The sequence below is a fragment of the Phaethon aethereus genome (assembly GCF_964289735.1).
Source record: "Phaethon aethereus genome assembly, chromosome: 1".
Classification (NCBI taxonomy): Eukaryota; Metazoa; Chordata; class Aves; order Phaethontiformes; family Phaethontidae; genus Phaethon; species Phaethon aethereus.
The window spans coordinates 202,568,226-202,592,023 of NC_138575.1; the positions used below are offsets into that span (position 1 = coordinate 202,568,226).

The 23,798-nt window shown below is 36.5% G+C and overlaps 1 protein-coding gene across 2 annotated transcripts in view; it reads left to right on the plus strand.

Annotated features, from left to right (window-relative positions):
- Positions 1-23,798, plus strand: part of XPO4 (exportin 4) — a gene marked incomplete at its 5' end in the record, with an annotated part of 81,988 nt that overhangs the window by 40,141 nt on the left and 18,049 nt on the right. For both annotated transcript variants that reach the window (XM_082010431.1, XM_082010432.1), the window contains 7 exons: positions 3,460-3,576; positions 4,377-4,543; positions 13,208-13,313; positions 15,717-15,874; positions 16,147-16,321; positions 21,098-21,274; positions 23,571-23,713. In XM_082010431.1, the coding sequence (XP_081866557.1) occupies positions 3,460-3,576; positions 4,377-4,543; positions 13,208-13,313; positions 15,717-15,874; positions 16,147-16,321; positions 21,098-21,274; positions 23,571-23,713 (1,043 nt within the window). The remainder of the gene's footprint in view (positions 1-3,459; positions 3,577-4,376; positions 4,544-13,207; positions 13,314-15,716; positions 15,875-16,146; positions 16,322-21,097; positions 21,275-23,570; positions 23,714-23,798) is intronic.

The window sequence follows — 23,798 nt, forward strand, 5'->3', positions numbered from 1 at the left end:
AGATGGCAGGGCACATGTTCTTTGATGCTAATTATTTTGTTAATATTCATATAAAAATGGCAATATTACAGCTGCGCACAACAATCTGTATAAATTCCCGTAGTCTTATGGCAGTTTTGGGAAGCGGTGGTGGTTTTGTATGCAGCTCTATGCAAATACTTGACATTGCAAGGACAGGTTACGGGTCTTGATCTGTTCCTCTGCCCATGTCTGTAAGCAAAACTCCTGGGGGTTGGTACCTACCTTCGAGGAAACCAGTCTCAAGCAATCTCCTCTCAGCCTGTTGTTGCAGTAAATTTTAAATTACCGTCCAATATCTTATCTTTGGTCTTCTCCTGTTCTGGTAACCTGCATATATGGGTGTACTTAAAATTCCTCATGGATGCAAGGGGTAAGCGCAGTTGCAGAGCGCGACAGGAGGGCATGGGTGTGCCTGTAGTGCACACAGCTCCCTTGGGATGATGAGGGAACGGGGCAGGATTTGCACCCCAGGTACTGAAATACCAAGGTGAAGGAGCTGGCGGGATGCTGAGAAGTCAGTGGGAGGGAGGAGAGTGGAGGGATGCAGTGTGCCCTGGTGTTCGCTGTGTGCTAGAGTGCTGCAGGGAATTAAGTGCATAAATCCAGCAATGTCACACTTAGCTCCTTTCACGCTTAACGCAGGTACTGATGTCAGAACTACCTGAAGTAGCTGTTACTGAAATCAGGGGGGCAGGTCACTGCTCGAGCTGCTTTATCAGGCTCTTAGCAGGTTCAGTCAGCCTAACTGCATCCTTTGCTCTTTACGTCTTTGAAGAGATTTCTGTACCATCAGCTATAAAATTTAACCTTCCTTTTACATTTCTCCTTGAAATCAGGAGAAAAGCCCCCCAAAAAATCTGGAACACACTTTTATTATGTAATAGCACATTACTATCCAAAGAGGAAGGATAAATTATTATATACCATGTAAGCAAACTGGAGAAAATGGAAGGAGATGATGTCTGTCATTTCAGCTAGCCAACTATTTGTAATCACGGTGGGAACAAACATGTTTTTCCTATTGCTTCTTACCTGTCATTCGAACTTACTTATTTTCCAATAATTGGCAACCGACTGCGAGTGATAGGTAGCCTGCATCACTGTCCTGCTTGTCCTGTGGTGGTCTGGATGGTAGCTTGGTGTGAAGATCTTTGCGTGATAGAGCTGAAGCAGCTGAGCTTTAGCCGGGCTGTTGTACTATTGTAATCATTAATACCACATGGTAACCATGGTATATTATAGAGCATCAAGCTGTACAGGTTTGTAATTGCAACTAATGATGTCCATACATCATGGCTTCTCTCAGCTGAAAAGTATCAGTGTGTCAGTAGTTCAAGCATAAAATAAAAATGCATTTTAAAGTACTGAGAGAGCCTTGTGAGGCTTCTGCATCTCCTGGCACATAACAAAATTGGTCAGTGTTCTCTGGCAACTTTGCATTATTCCTTTAAAAACATGTTTTTTATCTGAAGCATTGTTCTAGAGCCAAACTTTGGGTTGCCTTTTTTTAGTTTGGTTTTTTTTTTTCCCCCACAGATTAATTCTTTTCATATGGAACTTTTAATGTCGGATTTAAAACTCAGTGTTAGCCTAACCTAATTTTTTTATATTGGATCAAATCTGGATTTACACAATAAATATGTTTTATTTAGAGGAAATATCTTACACAGAAATTTGGAAATAAAATACTGAAATGTTTGAGCTAATTAGAAGTATTTCTGAGTCTAGCGTAGAACTGGCAAAATTGTACTTTTGCTGGAGTAAAGTGTGGTATTGCTTTTACTGGCTGAATGTTGCTTTTATCATATGTGACGTGTGACAGTGGTGACTGTAGATGAGAAATAGTCCACTTGAAATAAATATTTATTTCCTTAAAATGGGAACGCTTGGATTTAGCAACAGATGAGCAACATGCTGGTCCACTGTAGAGTGTGGTTATATAGTAGAAGAGAAAAACCTATATATTACCATGAAGGCACTATGTTCGATCTGTCTGGGACTTATTTAGCAAGTAAGAATGTTAATTTAGTGTATACTGGCTAAGATAACTAGTTGTCTGGGAGGTCAAGGTACTGACTTCAGAGGCATTTCTGAACAAAGATGTTGCAGTTGGTGGGTGGATGGCACTGGTCTCAGCTGTTGTATGAGCTTGCATAAATAGTATCATCTCCACTTTAATCTTTCGGGTGTTCAGAGGTAGTGTGCATATTTATGTTTAACCCCTGGACACTTGCTGGCATGCATGACCCTTTAACAATTCCTATCCCTCTGTCCATCCCTGGCACCTTGGCTCCAAACAGTCTGGGAGGATAGCCAGTAATTTTGAAGTTTTTTTGTTAAGAATGTCTCTTTAACAAAAAGTGTTTTCATTTTGTCGGTATACAATTTCTATTGTGCTTGTTACAGTAGCCTGTGGCAGACTTCTGGAGTACATGCAGACTTCTGAAGTACATCTCCACTGTACAATGTTTACTCCCCTTTGTATGTAATGATCAGTTTAAAAAAAAAAAAAATTAAAACTGGTGTTGATGGTTACTGGACTTTGGCATGAGGAAAAAAAAGCTTTTTTTTTACTTCAAAAAACAGCAACAAAGGCTGGAGCAGTGTGTTTCATAAAGGGAAGTTGGCTTTTAAGTTGTATTTTATGATAAGCATTTGATCTACCTTAACTTTTGAGAATGAAAAAGATCCTTAAACCTTCAGTCTTCATGGATCTGTTTCTCCAAAATTAACGTGCCTTTTCTCACCAATTTTTATATCACTTCAGAGACATCGTTCTAATAGAGTCGTTTTAAAGGTTCTTTCTGAGGCTTGTGGATGTTGTGCTTTAGAGGGGAATATCCAAAAGCTTTCAAGCATCAGGGCTTTCAGCGTATTTTTCACCTTTTTTCTGATGGAGGGAGAGGGAAAAGATGTAGTAGATGGTTTACTGCAAGTGTTGTTTTTGACTAGCCTTTATTACTTTCAGTGCTATAAATTTAATCATGATCAAATACCAACATGGTAAGTGTAGCAAATGGAAAGAGGGGTCAAAACAGACCTCAGAGTGACCTGAACTATAAGATCAATAGAAATGAGTGGAAACGGAATCTGGAAATAATACCCGTAAAGTCCTGTGCACAAGGAGAGAAAGTAAACAGCAAGGCTGGGAAATGGATTGCAATAAGTTTGTTTCCATTTTGTAGTGATGATTGCACAGGTGCCAGCTTTTATATTGCTCAAATGCTTGAATTTCTTTTGTAAGGATGGAACCTGGATGATTCCAGAGGTGGTTCACTCAAGGATCTATATGCCTGAAAGTTTGAGTTGTTCTAGTTTGTTTAAGAAGAAACTGAAGTAATAGTTGTAGAAATATGTTAATAAAATAATTTAAGGACAATGTAGATGGTATTATGTTATTGGACATGTTTTAGTTATATTATTTCCCCTTTTTTATAGCAAACTTTGGCCTGTTCCATTTTAACGGCGTTGTTGAGCGAGTTCTCAAGTTCAAGTAAAACCAGCAACATTGGACTAAGCATGGAGTTCCATGGTAACTGTAAACGTATATTTCAGGTAAACTAGTTCTGTATCAACATATGCTACCTGTCTTTCTAAAATTTAAACACTGAGAAGCAGAAGTACTTTCTTGTGCCAGGTGCATTCAGGTACAGTGTGTGCCTAACAGCATTTAATAGGACAGATATATTATAAATGCAGATACTGGCTACTTCAGGAAAATTGATAATGTATTTTTCAAAAACTTGTATCAAAAAGGTGCAATCCGTTTTGCCCATTTTATGAATGTAGAGCTACAGATCTTTATGTGGTTGGACTCTTTTAATTCCTTGGCTACCAATTGCAAACAAAACGAACACTCTGTGGAACAATGATAGTCTTAAATATAGCTTTGGTTTAAAGCCAAGGAGAGCTATGTATTTAAAAATATTATTGCAGATGGTGTAGTCTCGTTGTCTCAGATGTATTGTTTGGCCAGGCAGAAATGTTTTTGTGAAGGCATTGCTTTAAACTGACTGTTGTGGAACAACTTACCAACTTTTTTTCATGCCAAAGACCAATTCTCTCCTCCACCAGTAGTTAAAAACATACTGTTAGTTTTTTCTTTTAATGACTAGCATTTATGAGAAGATTTTTTTTTCGTATTATTTACAAACACAGTTTATTAATTTTGGCAAAGGAGTGAGGAGGGCTCTGACTTGACTGACAACTTTAGAGTATTTTTTGTATTTTAATGAAAAATAGAGTGAAAACAGAATATTTTTTTCCCTTAAAGTATTAAAGTAATTCTTTTTAATCAACATTTTAATTAATGACTGAGAGACTCTATTAATATATTGTGTTTGTCCTGTCTATAGGAGGACGATCTGCGGCAGATCTTCATGCTCACAGTAGAGGTACTTCAGGAATTCAGCAGACGTGAAAACCTCAATGCTCAGATGTCTTCAGTGTTTCAGCGTTATCTTGCACTAGCCAATCAGGTCTTAAGCTGGAACTTTCTTCCTCCAAATTATATCCTTTTAATGTCAGGCCCTTTATTTCAGCTGAGTTGGGTCAATTCTACCAGGTGATAAGTAAAGTCTTTGTGAGAAGAGAAAAATGTAAAACTTAGAAGCCTGATATTTAGTCCTTGATTTATGTTTTCCTCGATTAGTGCTCTTGGTCATCCCTGTGCTTGCTAACAGATGCTTACATACAGAAACTGCTGTTGCTCTTCATTAAAGTTTTAAAGTGTTTTATGTAAAAGGCAAAACTAGTTCAGCAGAGCAGCCCCCAGTTATGGGTTAATGGTCAGTCTGGTTGGTGCAGGAGAGAGGAGATGACATCTCGCTTTTTTTTTTTTGTTGGCAATACACAGGTGCCATTTCTTCCATTTTGACATCTTTGTCAAGTATGCTGATTATGAAAGTCCAGAGAAAGGTGGAGATGGAAAGTAGAGGAGGAAATGCGACTCAGAAAGAGAAAGGGTCTTAGTAAAGGAGAGAAGGAAAAAAGGTACAAAAATACTCAGCCCAAAAAATGAATATTGTAGAAATAATCATTCATATTCTCTATTTAAGAGAGGGTTAAGAGCACTTGCAGTAAAATATTACTAAGCATCTTTTAATAGCTAGACTGTCTTTAAGATGCTTGGCAAACTTTCCAAGAGCCAAATTTTTAAGCTGGTTTATAAACTTTTTTTCTTAAAACTTTTTGAAATTGCTACTAATTTATACATACAGCAGGAATCTGGATGCTGCCTTCAAATCCACCGTAAAGCATTTTATTTGCTTTCCTGGTTTGACGGTCAGAAGGCAGTATCTGTGTTTTTCTGTTGTCTTGGTTCTGTTCAGTATGCAGTGGGCAGCAAAAGTGAAACTTATTTGAAACTAGTTATTCCTTGGTTCACATCTGTAGAGCAGTTATATTGTCTTTATGGAAGGTGCTACAGATTAAAAGTAAATATCCTACTCCTATTAATCACTGAAGTGATTTGGTAGGGGTCCAGGCAGGAATTTAGTGCATGTGCCTGTAAGACTGAGATTGGAGTTAAATTATTGCATCTTATAACATTTTTTGGAAGAGGATTTGGGATTTGTAAGAATTCAAATAATATGTGAACACTTTTTTTTTTTCCTAAGCTGTAATCTTAAATAGGAAGGAAATGCTCTTGTGTTATGCAGTGGTTGGTAGAAGTGGTTCCCTCTGAATTTTAACCTTGTTCTGTCTAAACCTCTGATGTAGTCCCAAATACTGATGTTGCTACGGTTCGGAAGTGAAGGCTCTAGTTCTTCACGAGCACTTTATCCTAGGCTAAGGTTTGCAGTGGTGGAGCCAGACATATACAAGCAAGATGTGAAGCTTTGTGAGTTCCAGCTTTCGTTTACAAGTCTATATAATATGAAGTGATTCAGTCTATAGGTGCTAGTAAATAACTGTTAATTGAAATAGCTAAGGAAGCCATACTGCTGCTTAAGGTTAACAGTGTTTTCTGCTACTTGGCCTAGTTGAGATACTACATCTGTTAAACAAATTCTGGCCACTTCTGGAGATCAGATCGACCTTTAGTCCGAACCACCACAGGTGCTCTTACGTGGTTCTCTTTCAAATCTTTTCATAACTTCTGCTCCACTTGATACCATCTTTTTGTTTTCTACCGTTGGACATTTCATTTTGCTGTAAGAATTACAGCACCAGCTCAGGTCTCCTCCATCTATGTAGCAACCTGTTTTCACAGAAGTTGGAATGACTTTAATCATCCTTGAGAAATGTGGGTCTTGGCTGATGAAGATTCAGTAAGTGTTGGTGTTTACAGCACCATGTTTATTATATTGTGGCATAAATCTCTCTTCCTTAAGAAGATTGGTTTCAAAATAACTGTTGATTGTTAGCTCATGGGCCGTGAAACTTAACTTGGCTGCGGTTTCTAAATAGGTAGCACATTACATCAGGACGTAAGAATTGCTGTGTTGATTGATCAGTTGGTATCTTTTCGGTATCCTCTTTCCAAATCTTTGACAGTACATATGCCAAAGCAATGGGCGTATATTTAATACTCGAAGCATGGAGTAAAATGATCCATTGTATCCACAGATAGATCTTTTTTCTTTAGTTGGTTCCCCTGGTAAGATAGTATTGATTCTCAGTATTCCCTGCAGCATAACAGTAATAAACAGTATTTGTATACGATCTTTAGCAAGATTTTTGTATCTCCAAAAAAATGAAGTGGCATAAATGTGCATTAACTCTACAGTGACCATCACCAAGAGGCACATTATTTAAATCACTAAGTTGCGAGAATTGCATCAAAACATGTAACTTCTCAAGTGTTCTTGTGCTGTTATAGGGTAACTTAGTATATGCGGCATTGTTAAATGGACAGTGCTGTCAGCAATTTTAACAGAACAATTGTGTTAAGTCTGTATTGCCTATTGCTAGCAAGAAGAGCTGGCATAAAAGATGCATTCTGGAATAGCCATCTCGTTGGAGCAATGAAAGAAGAGAGCCTGGAACCTACCTATGTTTAAGGTGGAACTTAGTAATTTTTGAGTGTCTTAGATGTAGTGCCTGCAGTAGGAAGGGCAGGGCATGATGATCTAGGAGGCCTCCTTTCAGTCATGGGCACTTTCTTGCATTTCATTTTCTAACACACAGGCAATCATCTATTATTTTTATCAGCTACCTCAGGGTCTTAGTTCACCTGGTGTTTGCAGATGCTTCAGAGGCTTTTGGCAGTACTGTTGGAAATGACAATAACATAGGATTCCTATTTTGCACTAAGAACGTATGGCAGTCTGTTGTGGCATGTTGGCTTCTGTGGAGTTTCTTTTTTCAGTGCTGTTACAGCACTGTTGAATATTGTTTGCTCAGATGGAACTAGCTTTAACTGCATTTTTTCTTAAATGAACGTTTTGACTAATTAAGGAAGTACAGGTGATTGGTACTAAGGTACGGCCCTCTCCTTTACAAGAATGTCTTCAAGGATCCCATTCCTAGTACATTATCAGTGTTTAAAGTCTCCAGTTAAGGAGCTGAATGTCGTTGGGCTTTAATGCACCTTGACATGGACATATAATATGTCCTGTGGAGTCAGGATGTAAGTATAATTTATATTCTTTACTTCCAGAGATGTTTCTCACTACTTCTTGACTTTGTGGCTGCCAAGAACAGATAAATCCCATTCTAATGGACTTGGGATGAATGTCCTTAAATGCAAAAGTTCTTAAACAGAACATAAAATTTTGTCCAGCTGTCTCCCATCTACAGAAGGGTGTTTATTATCTGTCATTAGGAGCTGTCATAGAACTACTTATCCTTTATTCATTAAGGTATGGATGTTTACAGCTTTTTGTAAGCAGTGCTAATAGTACATGAATAAAGAAGAAATTGAGCTTTAGTTCTTGTTTTGGATTTGGTGCCTCTACTTGCTTGGAGGCAAGCTGCCAAATTTTCAAGTGAATGTAGAATAGAGGATTGGATTTAAAATACAGGTTACGTAAACCTGATGGGATGCACTCCACTAATGTGCATCGTTGTCTATTCCATTGAAATTGATGATGCGATGGCAACTGTATGAACTGACGAGATTTTGTCTTTTTGTTCTCTCTTTTGTCATCTTTTGTCTGATCTGAATACTTTTTTTTTTTCAAGTATGTCAGCCACACGGTTAAAGGAACAAGCTCTTCATATCTCTGTTCTGAAAACATCTTTTGTACCTCAAGCCAGAATGAGACACCTTTCTGGGAGATCCTGTGAACCATATAGCTTTGCAGACTCTCACGATTTGAACTCGGTCCAACCTGGATTGGTAGCATCTGTTATGTGTAATGGAAGTACATGAAAAACAGAATGCTCCAGAAAACTTGAGGTTTGTTTTGAGGATTGATTCAAGTTGGCATTGATGCTGAAAAAGCATCCTGCCCTAGCACCTCCCAGGAGCATGGTACTGAGCAGGGAACCACCTGGGTAAAAACTTTTTTTTAGCAGGTTGAGGTCCCCAGTTTGATTTGTTGCACAGCTACAGAAATGATTGAGCCTGTACTGAGGAGCGACAACACAGATTTCCTTCAGCAGCAGGGCTGCTTTCCTTAGGTTTTATGTTTGTTAGCAGCCTGGCATTATCCTGAATTTACTACAGCAGTCTGTCCTTATCTGAAAGATAAAGGGTTGGGATATTATCCTGGCTATTGTTTGGGATCTAAAGAAAAATTCAATGTAACTAAAATAGCTGTATTTAAGAAAGTGCAAAAGAGAACTGCATTTTACTTTTATCATTCTTAGGTGAAAACTGATCGGACTTTAAAATCCCTGATGTTTAGAAATTATTTCTAGGGTACTATGTGTTTTCTTGACAATACTTTCTAGCAACTTTTTAAGACAAAGTTCGGCAAAACAGAGATTTACAGATTCCCTGAATTTGGACATAATTGCACTAAACACATTTGTATTGACATTGAACTTCTGAACAATTAGTGTTTCATCATTTGGGTTTTCCTGAATTAATTCTGAAAAGTTTGCAATGAAAAAGCATCTTAAAAACATTACTATCAGAAGAGGAGAAGAGACTAGTAATGACCGTTTTTATGAAGTAGAACTGATAAAATATATAGTTGGGGTTTTTTTCTCTTCTGCTCTCTTGTCCCAGTGGTTTTAAGTCTCCAGTTTCGCAGTGCTTTGTCATCAGCTTCCTAGATGGCAGCCAGTATATAGTGGAAAGGTGTGACTCTTGAGCTGCATCTGCATGGTAGTCACTTCTGCATAGGTTCTTTAAGTGTAAGCTAGGCTTAAGTGATTAGCTGGCATACTATTAGCTGTATAAACATAGCAGCAAAATGTAGCAGGAGCTGCAGAATCCACTTGAGTGGTCAACATGAGACTTGGTACTGGCATGACCACACCATGAGTGGCTCCGGAATTGGCCAGTTTTAAAATTAGCTTGAGTCTTCCTACACTTCCTATGCCTGTTGTTACACAGATGCAATGTGAATCCAGTGTCTCCAACACAAAGTAGTTGTTTCATTCTCATGACAGTTAAGAATACTTATGTTTAATAATTAAATATTTAAGCATATGTTCCTTTTCCTGAATGCTGGATATGTTTGCTAGGAGTATAAGTTATATAAAGGTTTGTGAACCATTTCTCCATAGGGGGCAGCAAGCCTCTGCATCAGTTTTAGACAGTTGCTCCTAGACTCATCCCATGTCCTTGGCTGATAACCTAGCAAGCCAGAGGAGGTCTTAAAAATACAACTATAATCAGTATGTTAGCATTTTAACACTGGGTGGCAGATTTCCAAGCAGTTACTTTTCTAATGCAGTTTTTTATTGTAAAATAGAAGTGTAAGACTGACACAAAGTTCTCCAGAAATGTTCCAAACAACAAAGGTAAAGTGATTAAAATCACTTTTGAGAAAGATATTCGGGCCTTAGCACCCCAAGAGTTTTCCCTCCGTTTCTGAACTGTTCTTCACTCCTGTGGACAAATTTGAGAACAAGGTTCTCGCAGAAGAAATCTCAACTTTGATTTTTGAGTTCCTAATTTACTGCTTTGTGGAAAGGCAAGCCCAGCTTCTCTTATGAAAAACACTGTGGGATCCATTCTTAGATACTGGAATTTGTGGGAAGTCCTGAAGTGAAATGTTATAATCCCACGTGTCTGCCTTAGGATATGAAGTATTTTGATAGTCATCTTCAACCTTCAGCCCCTTCCTGGGACAGAGGCAAAGAGTGGGAGGAAAACTACACATTTGTTTATCTTTTATTTTCTTTTTTAATACATTCCTCCAAGAAGCATATAAAACTTCAAATTTATCTTTTTTTTTTTTACAAATTAAAATTTTTAAATTACAGATTTACAATTTAAAGAAGTTTACTTTTATTTCTTCAGCTCATGAAACAAAACCAAGCATAGAGCTAATGGCTACTTACATAAGTTTACACAAAGATAAAAGAAAATCTGTCTTACACGTTATGGTCTTCTCTTCCTCTCTAGGCACTAAATTGGTGAGCATATGAGCCTTATCATACAAGAAGGCATCTAGTTATATTCTTATGCTTTTCAGTAGATCTTAGTACATACTATTGAATAGTCTGTTCCGATTCAAACAGAAGTTTCTAGTCTCTGTAGGAATCAGTGCCATAAGTTTTGTGAACTAGGTGAAGCATTGCCGGGCATCTGGTAGCTGTTTCTTAGCTTGGATTTCTGTGTCATTCAAAGTGAACTGTAATGAGAGTTACTCATTCTTCAGTAGAACTGGGAGTGTTACAAACACTTATATTTATTATCAGGAGTGGTTTACAATTCTTTTTCAGTTAAAAACAAACAAAAAACCACTAGGTCCTCCAGGATATCATAGTAGACTGGTCTATGCTTGTCATAAATCTATGTTATAGCTTGAGTGCTTACAAAAAAGTGTTGTGCAAGTTCTGTACTTTTTGTTTCCTCATAAGTATTGAGAATTAAATTAATTTTTGATGATGAAAACTGCATTTGTCGTGTGTACACCTATGTACTAGGTAATCTAGTGCCATTTTTTCAGGTTTGGCATAACTGGGCTGCTTGCTAATAAGGCTGAACCATAGCACAGAATAAGTTGAGGTATTTCACGGTAGCAAGCATCTCTACAGCCAACTTATGCTGATGTTTGCATACATCTAGTACTTGATAGAAAATGGATGCAAGATCTCCATGATAGGTACAGGCATAATTTGTATTGTTCAGTGAACAGATATTTTACCCACAAATCTGCTATTGTCAGATGTGTCATCAGTCCATTAGCGTGAGAAACAGTACTAAAAATAACAGGATAGGCCTGCTAAATACTGAGGCTTGTTAAAATAGTGACAGCAAACTGGCCCTGCTTTCATTCCACGTGAAAAGTGTTATGTAGCTGGTCCCTTCTGTAGACTCAACCTAGGGAAGAGCAAATTGATTTTCAGAGGTTGATATTGTATATATCACAATCTTCTGATATTGATGTATTTCCAAGCCAGTCATTTATTGGAGAGTTACAGCAAAGGACACTCTTGTCAATAAACAATTTCAAAACACTGTTTTTTCTAAAATATTCTGAATGAAAAGGGGAAAAAAGGCATAGCTTAATTTGCCAGTTAAAATTAGTTTTAATATATTAGTAATATTACTCCTGATAAAGGATGCTTGCATGTCATAATTTCATGCCCTTTGGGTTTTTTTTAAATGGGGCAGAATGATAGCATTTTTGATCACTGAAATGACATCTGTATTTCAGATGGAAGTAAAATAGACAATTCTGTGATTTTTAGTTTTTACCCATCTGAAATAATCTGGTATGGTTCAACACACACTTACAATTTTGAAAATGGTGAAACTGGTTTTGTTTTGCACTAATGTGAAAGTCCTTGATCACTGTTATGCATTATAATGTGACAACGCTTCTGAACACATACCACCAGTGAAGGTCCACTTGGTACTGTGCTGTGGAAAAAGTCACTTTTTTGCAATGTGGTTCTGCACAGTGTTGTTAGGAATATCAGGTTTTGGTAGAACTCAGAAGACAAGTGTAAATAAACTGAAATTGTGCATCTTGTCTTGTGGCCCAATCCTTCACATTAAGCTAGATGTTTGCTTTATATATTGTTCTCTTAAACAAAACCTATCAAAAGTTGAGGTCTGTTTTCTTGAATGATACTGTTGTGAAATTTATTTTTTTAGACATATAAATACTTCTTGATACATGTTTTTTATAATACCTGATGACTTAGACTACAAAAGTTAATGCAGTTCATTACCAATAAGTAAATTACATGCAGCTGAGCATGCTGTTACTTATTCTGATGGTTGTGTCAGAAAGGGATCAGGGAGGATAAGGGTTTAATAAAGACAAATGAAAATGTAAGTTGCTGAGTTAAAGCAGTTTTACTACTGTTTGTATTGGGGGGTGTCACAGAAGGAAGCACTTTCAAAAATCTTTGATAAACACTCTTCTGCGTGATCAGACTGACAAAGAATGTAACTTGCTTGTTTAAATTTTTTTACTCACGTCTGGTTTTTTCTGTACTAGAGCATTGAGCATTTGCAGAATTTGTAAATTAAGTTATGCCAAAAGACACAGTAAGAACTGAAAAGAGTGCAGCAAATCATGGCTTCACGGAGTGTACGTTTTTCATGCACGTCTTACAAACATGTTTAACGTGACAATGCCTTGTGGTGCCTTATGCTTTTGTTCTTCACAGTGTGATTAAAAAATGTAGATTAATGCAGGGCTAACATATCTGCATTCTGTGACGCATATTTGGCTATTTAGAAAAATAGGATATAGATTTCAATGAGCTATCTTTAGCTATCATAAGGCCTTTTTAAAAGCTGCCAGGAAAATCTTGTAGAAAATGATTTCCCATTTTGCATAAATTTTAACACCTGTTAATTGCGGTTGCTTTTTTCCCTTCTCGCTGTGTCACATTAGACACCCTGGTTATCAAAGTGATCGTATCACTATGGTATGTCTCATAATTATGATCAAACTGTTATCTAACATTCCTGGAGCATTCTTTTTTTCAATACTTAATACCTTTTATTCCTTGGCCTCATGCATGAATTATGCTGTGTATGTGAAGAGGCTTAAAGTTTGTTTCCATTACATTCTTTCTGAATGGATCCTGTTGTATCTAGGATTTTTTTAAAGCCAAGTAGGAATGTTATTGTTGACCTTGACACCAGATAACTGGGCAGACATTATATAGCTATGTTTGAATCCTCACAAAATGTGATGCTAAAGCCAACAGAATCCTGGCGCGAGACCCTCCTGGACAGCAGAGTTATGGAGCTTTTCTTTACAGTAAGTTTCTTTCTTCAACTTTCATAGTCCAGACCACAGGGAAAGCAGCTCCTTGCTGTTCTAAAACTGTATTGTTGGACGCTTCCTTTTGCATCAGGTAGGACTGATTCTGTTAACTTCAGCTTGCTTGTCAAAATACTTACAAATAGAAGTATTGTATTTTTCCTAGGTTACTGAGTATGTATTTTGCCTATAAATTGCCTTAAATTTATGACCATTAACAAAAGAAAAAGGTATATAATCTAAACTTCTATACGTTTAATACTTTTGGACATGTATTCATCAATTGTAACCAAACATGGTGAGCAGTAGTAGTGTATGTCTTTCAGATAAGGTGTAACAGCTCTCAAAAAAAGATCAAATGAACAGTTTGTGTTTGCTGATCTTAAAGCATTTGCTCAACGGAACAGCTGAAAATAGTAATGTAATTGCAGTTTTCTTTTCTGCAGCGTGCAGAATTCTGCATCTCTTTCCTCAGCACAAAGTAAATCCAAACAAGTTAAAATAGATTAAGTTAGGAGGGATGGGAAGAGGTAGAGTTGGGATAGGGTATGTAATATTCAATTTCTATAGCTTAAAAGACTTATGATACTAAAATTGGATAAAATTAGTATTATTTTCTTTCTACTGTTGGGGGAAGAAGTTTGTCATTTTTGCTCAGCTAAGAAGTTACTACAGCAGCAACATATATTGGCTTATAAATTAATTTACTATGATATTTTATCTTATGTTACATCTCTTGGGACCTGAGAATTCAGCATTCTCACGCTATTTTACTTTTTGCAAAGCAGAGAAATAATGTGCTCGAAACTTGGACAAAGTTACTGTTAGACAAAGGAAATGGAACTCTCCAGTGCTGCTTGAGAGTTATCTGATACGTGCTTGGATACATGTCCGTACTTTATAGGATTTTTTGATAAATTAGGTTTTTTTAATTTTTTTTTTTTACTGCAAGTTTATCTGTTCCAGCAGTTTTGAAAAGGTGAAAAAATCACTGGCAGAACAGCTACGCACAATCTGAACAGCTGTCTAGACTATCCAGACAGTTGCTACTGTCAGCTGTGAACCTCCACATGCAAATAACTCTTCGGCTTACATATTAACCCTTCCTTGTTTAATAATATGAAGTTGTTAGAGTCAGGTATCTGTTTCTTTGGTTGGTTTACAATTACATATTCATTATAAGAATAATGTTTTGAATAACATGAAGAATTGTTTTAATACATTTGCAGTTTACTTAACCAAATACAGGAAGGTTTTGGTTACTATTATTTTTGCATGAATGCTAGCCAGGGCAGTGTGCTGTCAGTTTTGGTTTTAGATTCCTGATTTGCAATGGTTGAGGCTTGTAGTATTAGTTTGCTACTTGAAGTAATGTAAGCAAATGGTAGCAATTTATATTCATTTATCTGATCTGAGAAATTTTAATAACCTTGCAAAAGTTGGCAGGGCTGCCATGTTAAAGAGAAAGCCTTCAGTTCTAATCTCAGCCTAGTGTGGGGTGTCTATTAGGAGGGGTATTTCTGTTGCGGGGATTGATTCTCCTGCTAGTTTGCTCTTTCAGAGATTAACTGTGCAGCTAATCCAACTAGTTATGAGTTGGGCAAAGTTGCAACTATAATGCTACAGAGAAATGGTTAGTGTTTTAACTGTACCTTTATGTATAATATTGCTGAGGTGAAAAGGCTACCCGATATTTATTTATTCAGTAAATATTTTATGAAGAAAAATAGGAGGCATGAGCCTAAGAAAATTCTTTACATCCATTCTTGACAATTAAAATAAGTATGTGAGAATATGATTACTGAAATAGTAAGATTTGACTCTAGAAAGCCTCAGCAGCAGAAGTAATGACATAACAGTTCGCAGAAACGCGGGAAGATTACTGCTGGCCTTGTATAATGTAAGGGTGTTGCCAAGGAAGTGATGCATTCATTTTTGTGTATGTCTTCAGTGTTTACTTCTGCTAAAGAAGCATCTGTATAATCTTGATTGAACTTGTTGACTAACTTTAGCAAGACTCCATAGCCTAGGCATAGTTAGCATAATAGAGATGACTGTCATTATTGCTGTTTTTAGAAGGAGCAGTATGTCTGACTGGCTGGCATCTGTTTCTCTCTTTAAGACATAACATTCAGTAGACAGTTCAATTTTCAACATGTAGGTGAGACTTAACTAGACGTTAGTTTCAGTGAGTTAATTCAAGGCTTGCGATTCTGTGAACTGAGTCATGATCTTGACGTTTACTATAGTTTAGAGAGTGGTAGAAACCCTTGCATTTCAGACTGAATGGAAGTTATAGTAAGCTTTTTTTGGTGTGTGCTCTTTTGGATTGAGAGCCATGTGACTGTTGTAAGAACACCCTATTTTCCGTGTATTATTAACTATCTCACTTCCTGAAAGGTACATCGAAAAATCAGAGAAGATACAGATATGGCCCAAGATTCACTACAGTGTCTGGCACAGCTGGCGTCTTTGCACGGGCCAGTCTTTCCCGATGAAGGTTCACAAGTCGATTACCTGGCACACTTCATCGAGGGATTACTGAATACTATCAATGGGTACGTATGCCTGCTCTCTAAATTTAGATGGCATCTTTTAATCTTTAGTTTGGAGGGTAGCGTATCTCTGTGGAGAACTGTTATGACTTTCTTATTTCTGGGTATAATTTGTGCTTACTGTTGGATTACTGAAATTAAGAAAAGGCAGTTTAAAGTAGGTCGTGGTTAATTAATATGAAATAGATTTATTGATTGAAAATGTATCAACAAAATCAATTCACTTTTAGCATTTTTCTTAAGGGCAAAAAACTAATTGCTATTTCTATCTATAGAATTGAAATAGAAGACTCTGAAGCAGTGGGAATTTCCAGTATTATCAGCAACCTGATAACAGTATTTCCACGCAATATTTTAACTGCCATTCCAAATGAACTTTTCTCTTCATTTGTTAACTGCCTTGCACACCTCACTTGTTCTTTTGGAAGAAGTGCTGCCTTGGAAGAAGTGGTAAGTATCTGCTCTCAAATATTAGGCAGTCTTTTTTATTTCTCTGTATTTGTGATAAGTGTAATTGACATGAGATTTGGCTGTTTTATTAGCAACTGTTAATAAAACTGTTGTGAATTCAGTGGTTTTGTTCTAAAAAATCACATCTGAGAGGATTTTCTTTTTGTTTCAAACAACATAATGAACATAGTTACACACTGTGTGCATCTTTCAGACTTTCCCTTGATTTAAAGCACTTGTCTCATATTTTCATTTGAAAAAGAATGGATTCATTTAAATGTATTAAAGGCTTTAAATATTGCTGACCTGCTCTTGTAGGACTTCTTTGAACACTGTTGTGGGTAATGAATGAGCTACAGTCCTGACAGCTTAAAATGACTGCGTGAACATATGGACAAACTGAAACGTAACTGCTGTTGAGAGTTCTGAGTCAGGAACTTCTGTTTTAAGTGAATGTAGCTGTTAAGATCTGTTGTTAAGTCCATACTTCTAAGCTGTTCAGATCATCCCTTCGTTGCTGAGACAGTTCAAATGGTAATGCTGTGTACAAATCTAGCACAGGAATTCAGAGGATTTTTTTTCTGTTTGTTTGCTTCTTTCAAACTTTGGTTGTAACATTAAAGAGCAGTAGGGATATGATGTATACATATAAATGTTCTGCTTCTAAAAATTGCATTTTCTAAGACCACGTAGCTTAAGAAAAAAAGCACTTAAGAATTAAGGTGAATAATCTTGCACTTAAGCTATTTATGTGCAGTAGCTATTGATTTTAAAATAAGACTATCAAGATATTAGCCAGTATTTCCCCATTGTCATTAAAAAGTATGAAATTGTACCAGTTTTGCTATATTGACTGGGCTTAATTACCTGAGTTTGAAAATAATTATAGAAGTGTTTAGTTATAAAGTTGATGGATGTGTGTGTTTACCAGAGATCACAGCTGTGTTAATTAGCATTCATTGCAGAGCATTAGATCATGTCTTTGCTTTTGGCCCAGCGCCCACTTAAACTTTCAAGTGTGTTCATATCTTAATCCAAAAATTGGTGATTAAATTTAGAATCTAAAATACAGCTAGTTTCCAAGCTTTATTGGTCAAAACTTGCCCTGCTTGTAGAACACTGAACATAGATTCTGGTGCTCACCAGCACATTTAGGAATGCTCCTGAAGCCTGTATAGAAAAGATTCAGCAAAACCATAGGCACCTATCATTTAAATTTAAGGGACTAAAGAGATGTTGTTTCCTCAGTTAGCCTCTTGTTACTTGAGAGTTAGAATATGCAACTTTGTTTAACGAAAACAGTGCTTAACATAATGCCATTCAAAACAGTTCATCTCTCAGCAAAAGCTTATGGTAGCTTGTACCAGTATCTGGTACAAAGTTTGTTTTGGAAATGACTGGCCAGTTATGCCTAGTAAACTGTGGCTGCCTACACTTACATAATCCCCTAGTTCTTGCTGAAGAAATTAATTTCAGTATTGAAATTAAATGTTCTTAGATTCAGCAACATCAGAAAGAGAGAATGCAAGATTTTGTTTTAAGAGAGAATTTTCTCTCTGTCCTTGAATCTTTAAATCATTCTGTGGAAAGAGAAACCTTCCATTCTGTCGTAGCTCTTACAGATATCTCAACTTTATGCTGTTTTTCTGATTCCCAGGATGATACAGGATTCTATGGTGATGGGCCTTCAAAAAAATATTTCTTATACCTTAAGAGTGTGTCAGCAATAAGGCATGCTACCGAGACTTAAGTTATTACCAACTTAATCCAGATGGCATGATGATACTGTGTGCTGTGCCTGTAGAAATACTACTATGCTTCCCCAAAAACAAACTTTTGGCTTCAGAACGTCCCAGCCATAGTTAATGTGTTTCCCATGCTTCTTGCTTAGACTGCTTGTAGTGACAACTTCTGTGAGCTCATGTGTTGTCTCTAAGAGCTTTTGATAGATAAAATACCGTGTGCGTTGGGCTCAGTAGAGTCCTCAGATAATAATCCTGGAACTCTTCAGAAATCTGAAGTGCAGCAGAATGCAAGCAGATGTACTCCTTAAGCTTTGCTGGTTGTAAAAGCTGTTTTCCCCATATTTCTGCCACTTCCTGTGCCAGTAGAACGTCTCATGAGAACATTGCAGAAACCCTGCCAGGCACAAGGAATCTACTTAGCTGAAGACCTGCTGTGGAAACTGTCAAAATTGGGAGATCCTGAACCATAATATGCAAACCACTTCAAAGCAGCTAATACTGATTTTCAACTAAGAGGGGAAAAAACCACAATCCAAACATCAAATGGTGTTTTACATTAAACTGCTAGTTGGGGCTGGGGAGATTGGCTGAAGGAAGTTGAAACATTTGCCTGAACAGCTACACTGGTGGAGGGCATTAAGCTTCAGCAATGCTGGGGGCTAGTTCATGGTGCAAGTTGGACAAATAATCTCTTCCTTTCATAGCACTGAGTCTGAGAGAAGATGCTTGTCCACAGCTCTGCTTCGCCTTGCTCAACACTCAGTGCTTATACAGAAGTAGAAATCAAACAGTCCATCTGAATTAGTGAAGAGTATGAACAGGGTGTTGGACGAAAAGTCAAATAGAAATAGAAATTATATCAAAGGCTTCTTTTTCTCAAAATGAATCTTAATGCACTGTTCCTGTTTTGTGATTTTTTTTTTTTTTAAATATCATGTGATGGGAGGGATCATTCTGAATTTGGTCTTCTCTGCTCTGCTTCCAAGACTTTCCAGCTTACTGCTTGAAAAATTTTAGAAGTGTTCTTTCATCAAAGGGTCAGCAGACTGTGAAGGAAAAAGTACCAATATTCATTTCCCATACTAGAGAAATTAAGCATTTTCACTTTGACTTTACTGGTTGTATCTTGCCTCTCCTGAAGATGAGAGTTCTGAACTGGGCTCTGCCATTGCTTCTGTTGGATCCGTCAGAACAATTCAGCTCCCTGGTCTACAGTGTGTCACTTAGTTTACCTGTATGACATCTTTGGTAGCCCAGCTGTAGCTAACCTGAAATAAGGACTGGGAATTTTTAGTAAGGTTCCTTTTTGATCAGATTTGTTCAATATGGATAAACTCTTTGACTATTTGGGCATGTACTTTATGGAGGCACTTATTCATCCTAGCTTCCTTATGAGAATACCATGAAGTGTTAAAAACTTTTTTTTCATGGTATTAACTTCTGTATTACCTTCTTAAATAAATGAATTGGATAGATTTGAGTTATTTTGTTGCTCATAAAAAGACATGTCTGTTTATTGGTTTATGCTCTGGCTTCTTATAAATTATTAAAAATTATATGTAAATGTTATACATGCACATGTCAAAATATTTCAGGATTGAATGACTGTGTGTGAATTCATGTGTCCTTTAGCCAAGTTTTAAAAAGACATGTTGTGGTGTTCATCCTAAATTTGTGGTTTATGTACTGTTGAATGCAATTTTACCTCTCATCTTGTCATCTTCAGCTTTTGTTTTCACACTTGCATCAGTGTGTACAATATTTTAACTTTTGTGAATGTGACCACTTTGCAATTACAAAATGATGCTGTGGAGCTATCTTGAAATGCTTCCAATGTAATATCAGTTTTCCCTCTTAATCAGTCACCCAGCCAATGTTTTCTTTTCCTTGCCTGCTGTTCATAACTTCACTAAAAGTCATGAATTCTTCTGTCTGGAGCATGATTAAGGCCTTAATATCCCTTTATTTCATCAAGGGATCATTTTACTAAGCTCTGCTATCTCAAAGTAACTTTTGTGAGCAATCCTGTTGGTTAAAACTCGAGAAGACTTCTTAGAGGAAAGAAATGTCCTGATTTAGTGGCATGTTTATCTGTACAGTCACACTTAAGTTGTTTGAAGTTGTATATATTTACTAAAGTTCAGGTTTTGCATCAAATCAAAAAGTTGATAGGTATATTAAAAATACTTCTAAAAATAAATGGCCTCTTTGCTGTTTGGGTTCTTTAGTTTGCCTGTAACCCAAGACCTTGTTATTTTTAGGCAAAAAATTATTATTATTAGACAAAATTGTATTCAACAGTAACATAAACCACAGGGTATTTTATTTCCTTTTGCAACTTTTGGACTATGTAGAAACACATATGAATAACTTAAAAACATGAAGCATCAGTTAAAATGCACTAAGCAATTGGAGGTACAGGCTTATTCTATGTAATTCCGCTTTTTGTTTGTTAGCTCATAGGATGAGAAGTTGTGTATCATCATCAAAACTGGCTGCCTGTAGTAGGGTTTCTTGACATGTGCAACCTTACAATGATTTCCTCTGGAACAGAGAATCATCATCTTTTCTCTCTGTATTTCAGAAATAGTGGAATACTTACAAATCTATATGCACATGTTCTATATTTGTCTATTTAATTAAAAAGAAATGGCTCAATCCTTTCTTACTTAATTCTTGTTACTAATAAGAGCTGAGATGCGTGGCATCTTTGAGGTAAAAGCTCAGTAGCTCCTGTATTTAGGTAATTATGCGTTAAAGGCTTAATTAAAGACACTTTTGATTTTGAACATCAGATGAAGAGAAATAGCGAAACACTTTGACGGTTTTTTAAAGCCTAGCAAGCATGAAAGCTGCACTGACCTTTTCAGTGTATTGCTTCAGTTCATTCTGATATTTTCTTGGCTATCCTTAGATGGGTTTTATGACTGATTTTTAAAATTGTTTCAACATTAGAAGAACATCTGCAAGTATGTTCCTCTGGTTTAGTTTAGGAATAAGATTTTAATTTTGTTTCTTTCATCTCTTACAGCTTGACAAAGATGACATGGTATATATGGAAGCATATGATAAGTTGTTGGAATCTTGGCTTACTTTGGTACAAGATGACAAACATTTCCATAAAGGTTTCTTTACCCAACATGCTGTTCAGGTCTTTAATTCCTATATTCAGTGCCATCTAGCTGCTCCCGATGGTACAAGGAATTTGGTAAGCCCTCATTCTAATAGTCCTTGATGATGATATATAGTAACTAGCCCATATCTTTTGGTGTGTTCTATATTAAAACTAGTATAGAATTACTGTTCGTGACTTTGGTAATGAAAAATTTGCTGAATTTGTTATTTGGTGGTCATTTTCCAGTCTGTTTCTCTCATTCTGAAGAGGAAATACACAGTTTCTCTCATTCTCATGAGGAATACACAGTTGAAAATCACTTTTTAAAAAATGGAAACGAGTAAACCTGTTATTCAAATCGACATGCATCTCACTGTTCTTCCCACAGATGCAATGACTAAACTTTTGACCACCCTTCTCTGGACAAGAGTCCTAGTTAAAATCCCCGGTGAACCTGGAAGCCTTTTATATGGTTGTTACCTCCTATACATTATCCTCAGTATACTTTTGAAGTATAATTGACATGCATAAATATCTGAGAAAATGTAGAATGACTATGCTTAGACTAAAAGAAACTTGTAATATTATGTGGTTCTTTTGGATAAAATGAATTCCCATTTGAATTTTCCAGATGACTGTTCTAGAAAAAAAACCTAAAAGTATTTCAAGTATCTCTTGGACCATTGAGAAAGCAAGCAGATTAGTCTCTTTGCCAGGAGTCTGGATCTTACTAAAATAGATTCTTATACAGAAAGTTGTATGTACATGTTGGATGAATTAATTGTTGTATAGATTCAATTCAATAACTGTATAAAATTTCTTTTTAATTTGGTGCTGTGCAAAGATCTCCAAGATACCTTGTTCTGAAAAGCACCATATAAAACTTGATTCTGCTATCTCAATATGTAACAGATGGTAATAACAGTGCCAAAACAGAAATATTTATCAAGAGAACTTTGAATTCATATTAGGCGCTCTTGACATAACTTGTATACACAGGTTAATTCATGTCATTCTGTGAGATAAGTCATTTATCCCACGGGTAACCTTTTAAAAGCCACAGCTGGCATTTTAGAATGCTGCTTGTTCAATATCAAAGCAGTAACAGGAACTTTCAGCCTCTGCTTTGAGAGCAGAGGCTCACCCTTCAGTAAACAGCTGCAACTTTGAAGTTGCCAAAAGAGAACGATTTGCTGGGTTACGTAAAGAAAAGATGGGTTAAAAGCACTTTGGATAAGGGGCTGTGCATACATTCAGTTTTCCAGAGCCTTTATAGAAACAGAGCAGACTGATCGCTTCATCTGTCACTTGTGTTTTACTTTAATTGTGTAAATTTTATGATTCTTTAAGAGATTTTTGAAAACATTTTTAACTTCGATACTTAGTTTCTACATATCATGGTTCACCTCTTCAAGGAATAAGGTCTGATTAGTATTTAAGTAGTTTTATAATGCAGCCAAGATAAGCTTTGAGAAATCTAACAGTGCAACTTCTGCATCAGCAAGAAATAAAACTGAGATGACGATGACTATTATTATTATTACTCGTCTTTTGTTTTCCTGAGGTTATAGCATTTACTTTTTAATGCTTTTTCCCCTCAAACAGTGGGTTATGGAAAATCTTTAATGAAAGAGATTATTTTAATTTCATCATGAAAAATACACCTATTATGTGATTTATGTAAGATCTCAGACGACTGAGAACAGTATTTTTGACTAATGCATAGAGGAAAGCATGGAGGTTCCAGTATTTAAAATGGTTCTTGGTCTGCTATATATGTGATTTGAAATGTAAATGTACTTCAGCAATCCTCTGACCACTAGGTTTGCAGACCATTTCCGTGAGCCAGAGTCATTCAATACCTTTTACCACATTTAGAATCATAGAATAGTTTGGGTTGGAAGGGACCTTTAAAGGTCATCTAGTCCAACCCCCTGCAATGAGCAGGGACACTGCTTCTAGCAGTGGATGCTCAACAGAGTTGATTTGTATACCCTGTGGTATAAAGAAGCTGTTTTGTTACTGTCGAGCTGGTGCTTATCCTATTAACAACAAGTAATCAATTTTCGTAACTCTTATCCTTGACTCTTTTCACAAACAGTGAATCTTTTGGCTTGAGAGCACTATTGCAAAAAGTAGCAAATATACAATTAACTGAATGTGGCATTTTGCTAATGAATTTGTGAAATGCTGATTTTAGAACAATATGAAGTCATTTTTACTCCTGTGTTTAATTCTTCTGTGTCTTAATTTAGTACGAGTCTGTTGTTCATCCATGCAAAACACCTTGAAAGAAAAAGCCAAAATAATGCAGAAAATTGTGATGATGATAAAATTTAACAAGTATAATACTAACTGGTTGCTTCTAATTTTCTTGAAATAACCAAAGACTGCCAACGGTGTGGCCTCTCGGGAAGAAGAAGAAATAAGTGAACTGCAGGAAGATGACAGAGACCAGTTCTGTGACCAGCTGGCCAGTGTAGGCATGCTGGGGAGAATTGCTGCAGAACACTGTATACCTCTTCTTACAAGGTACCAAAAAAAAAAAAAAAGCAAATCAATAAAGCAATCACATTGACTTTTGTGATCTGACTTTGCCAAAACAATTTTTAAGAAG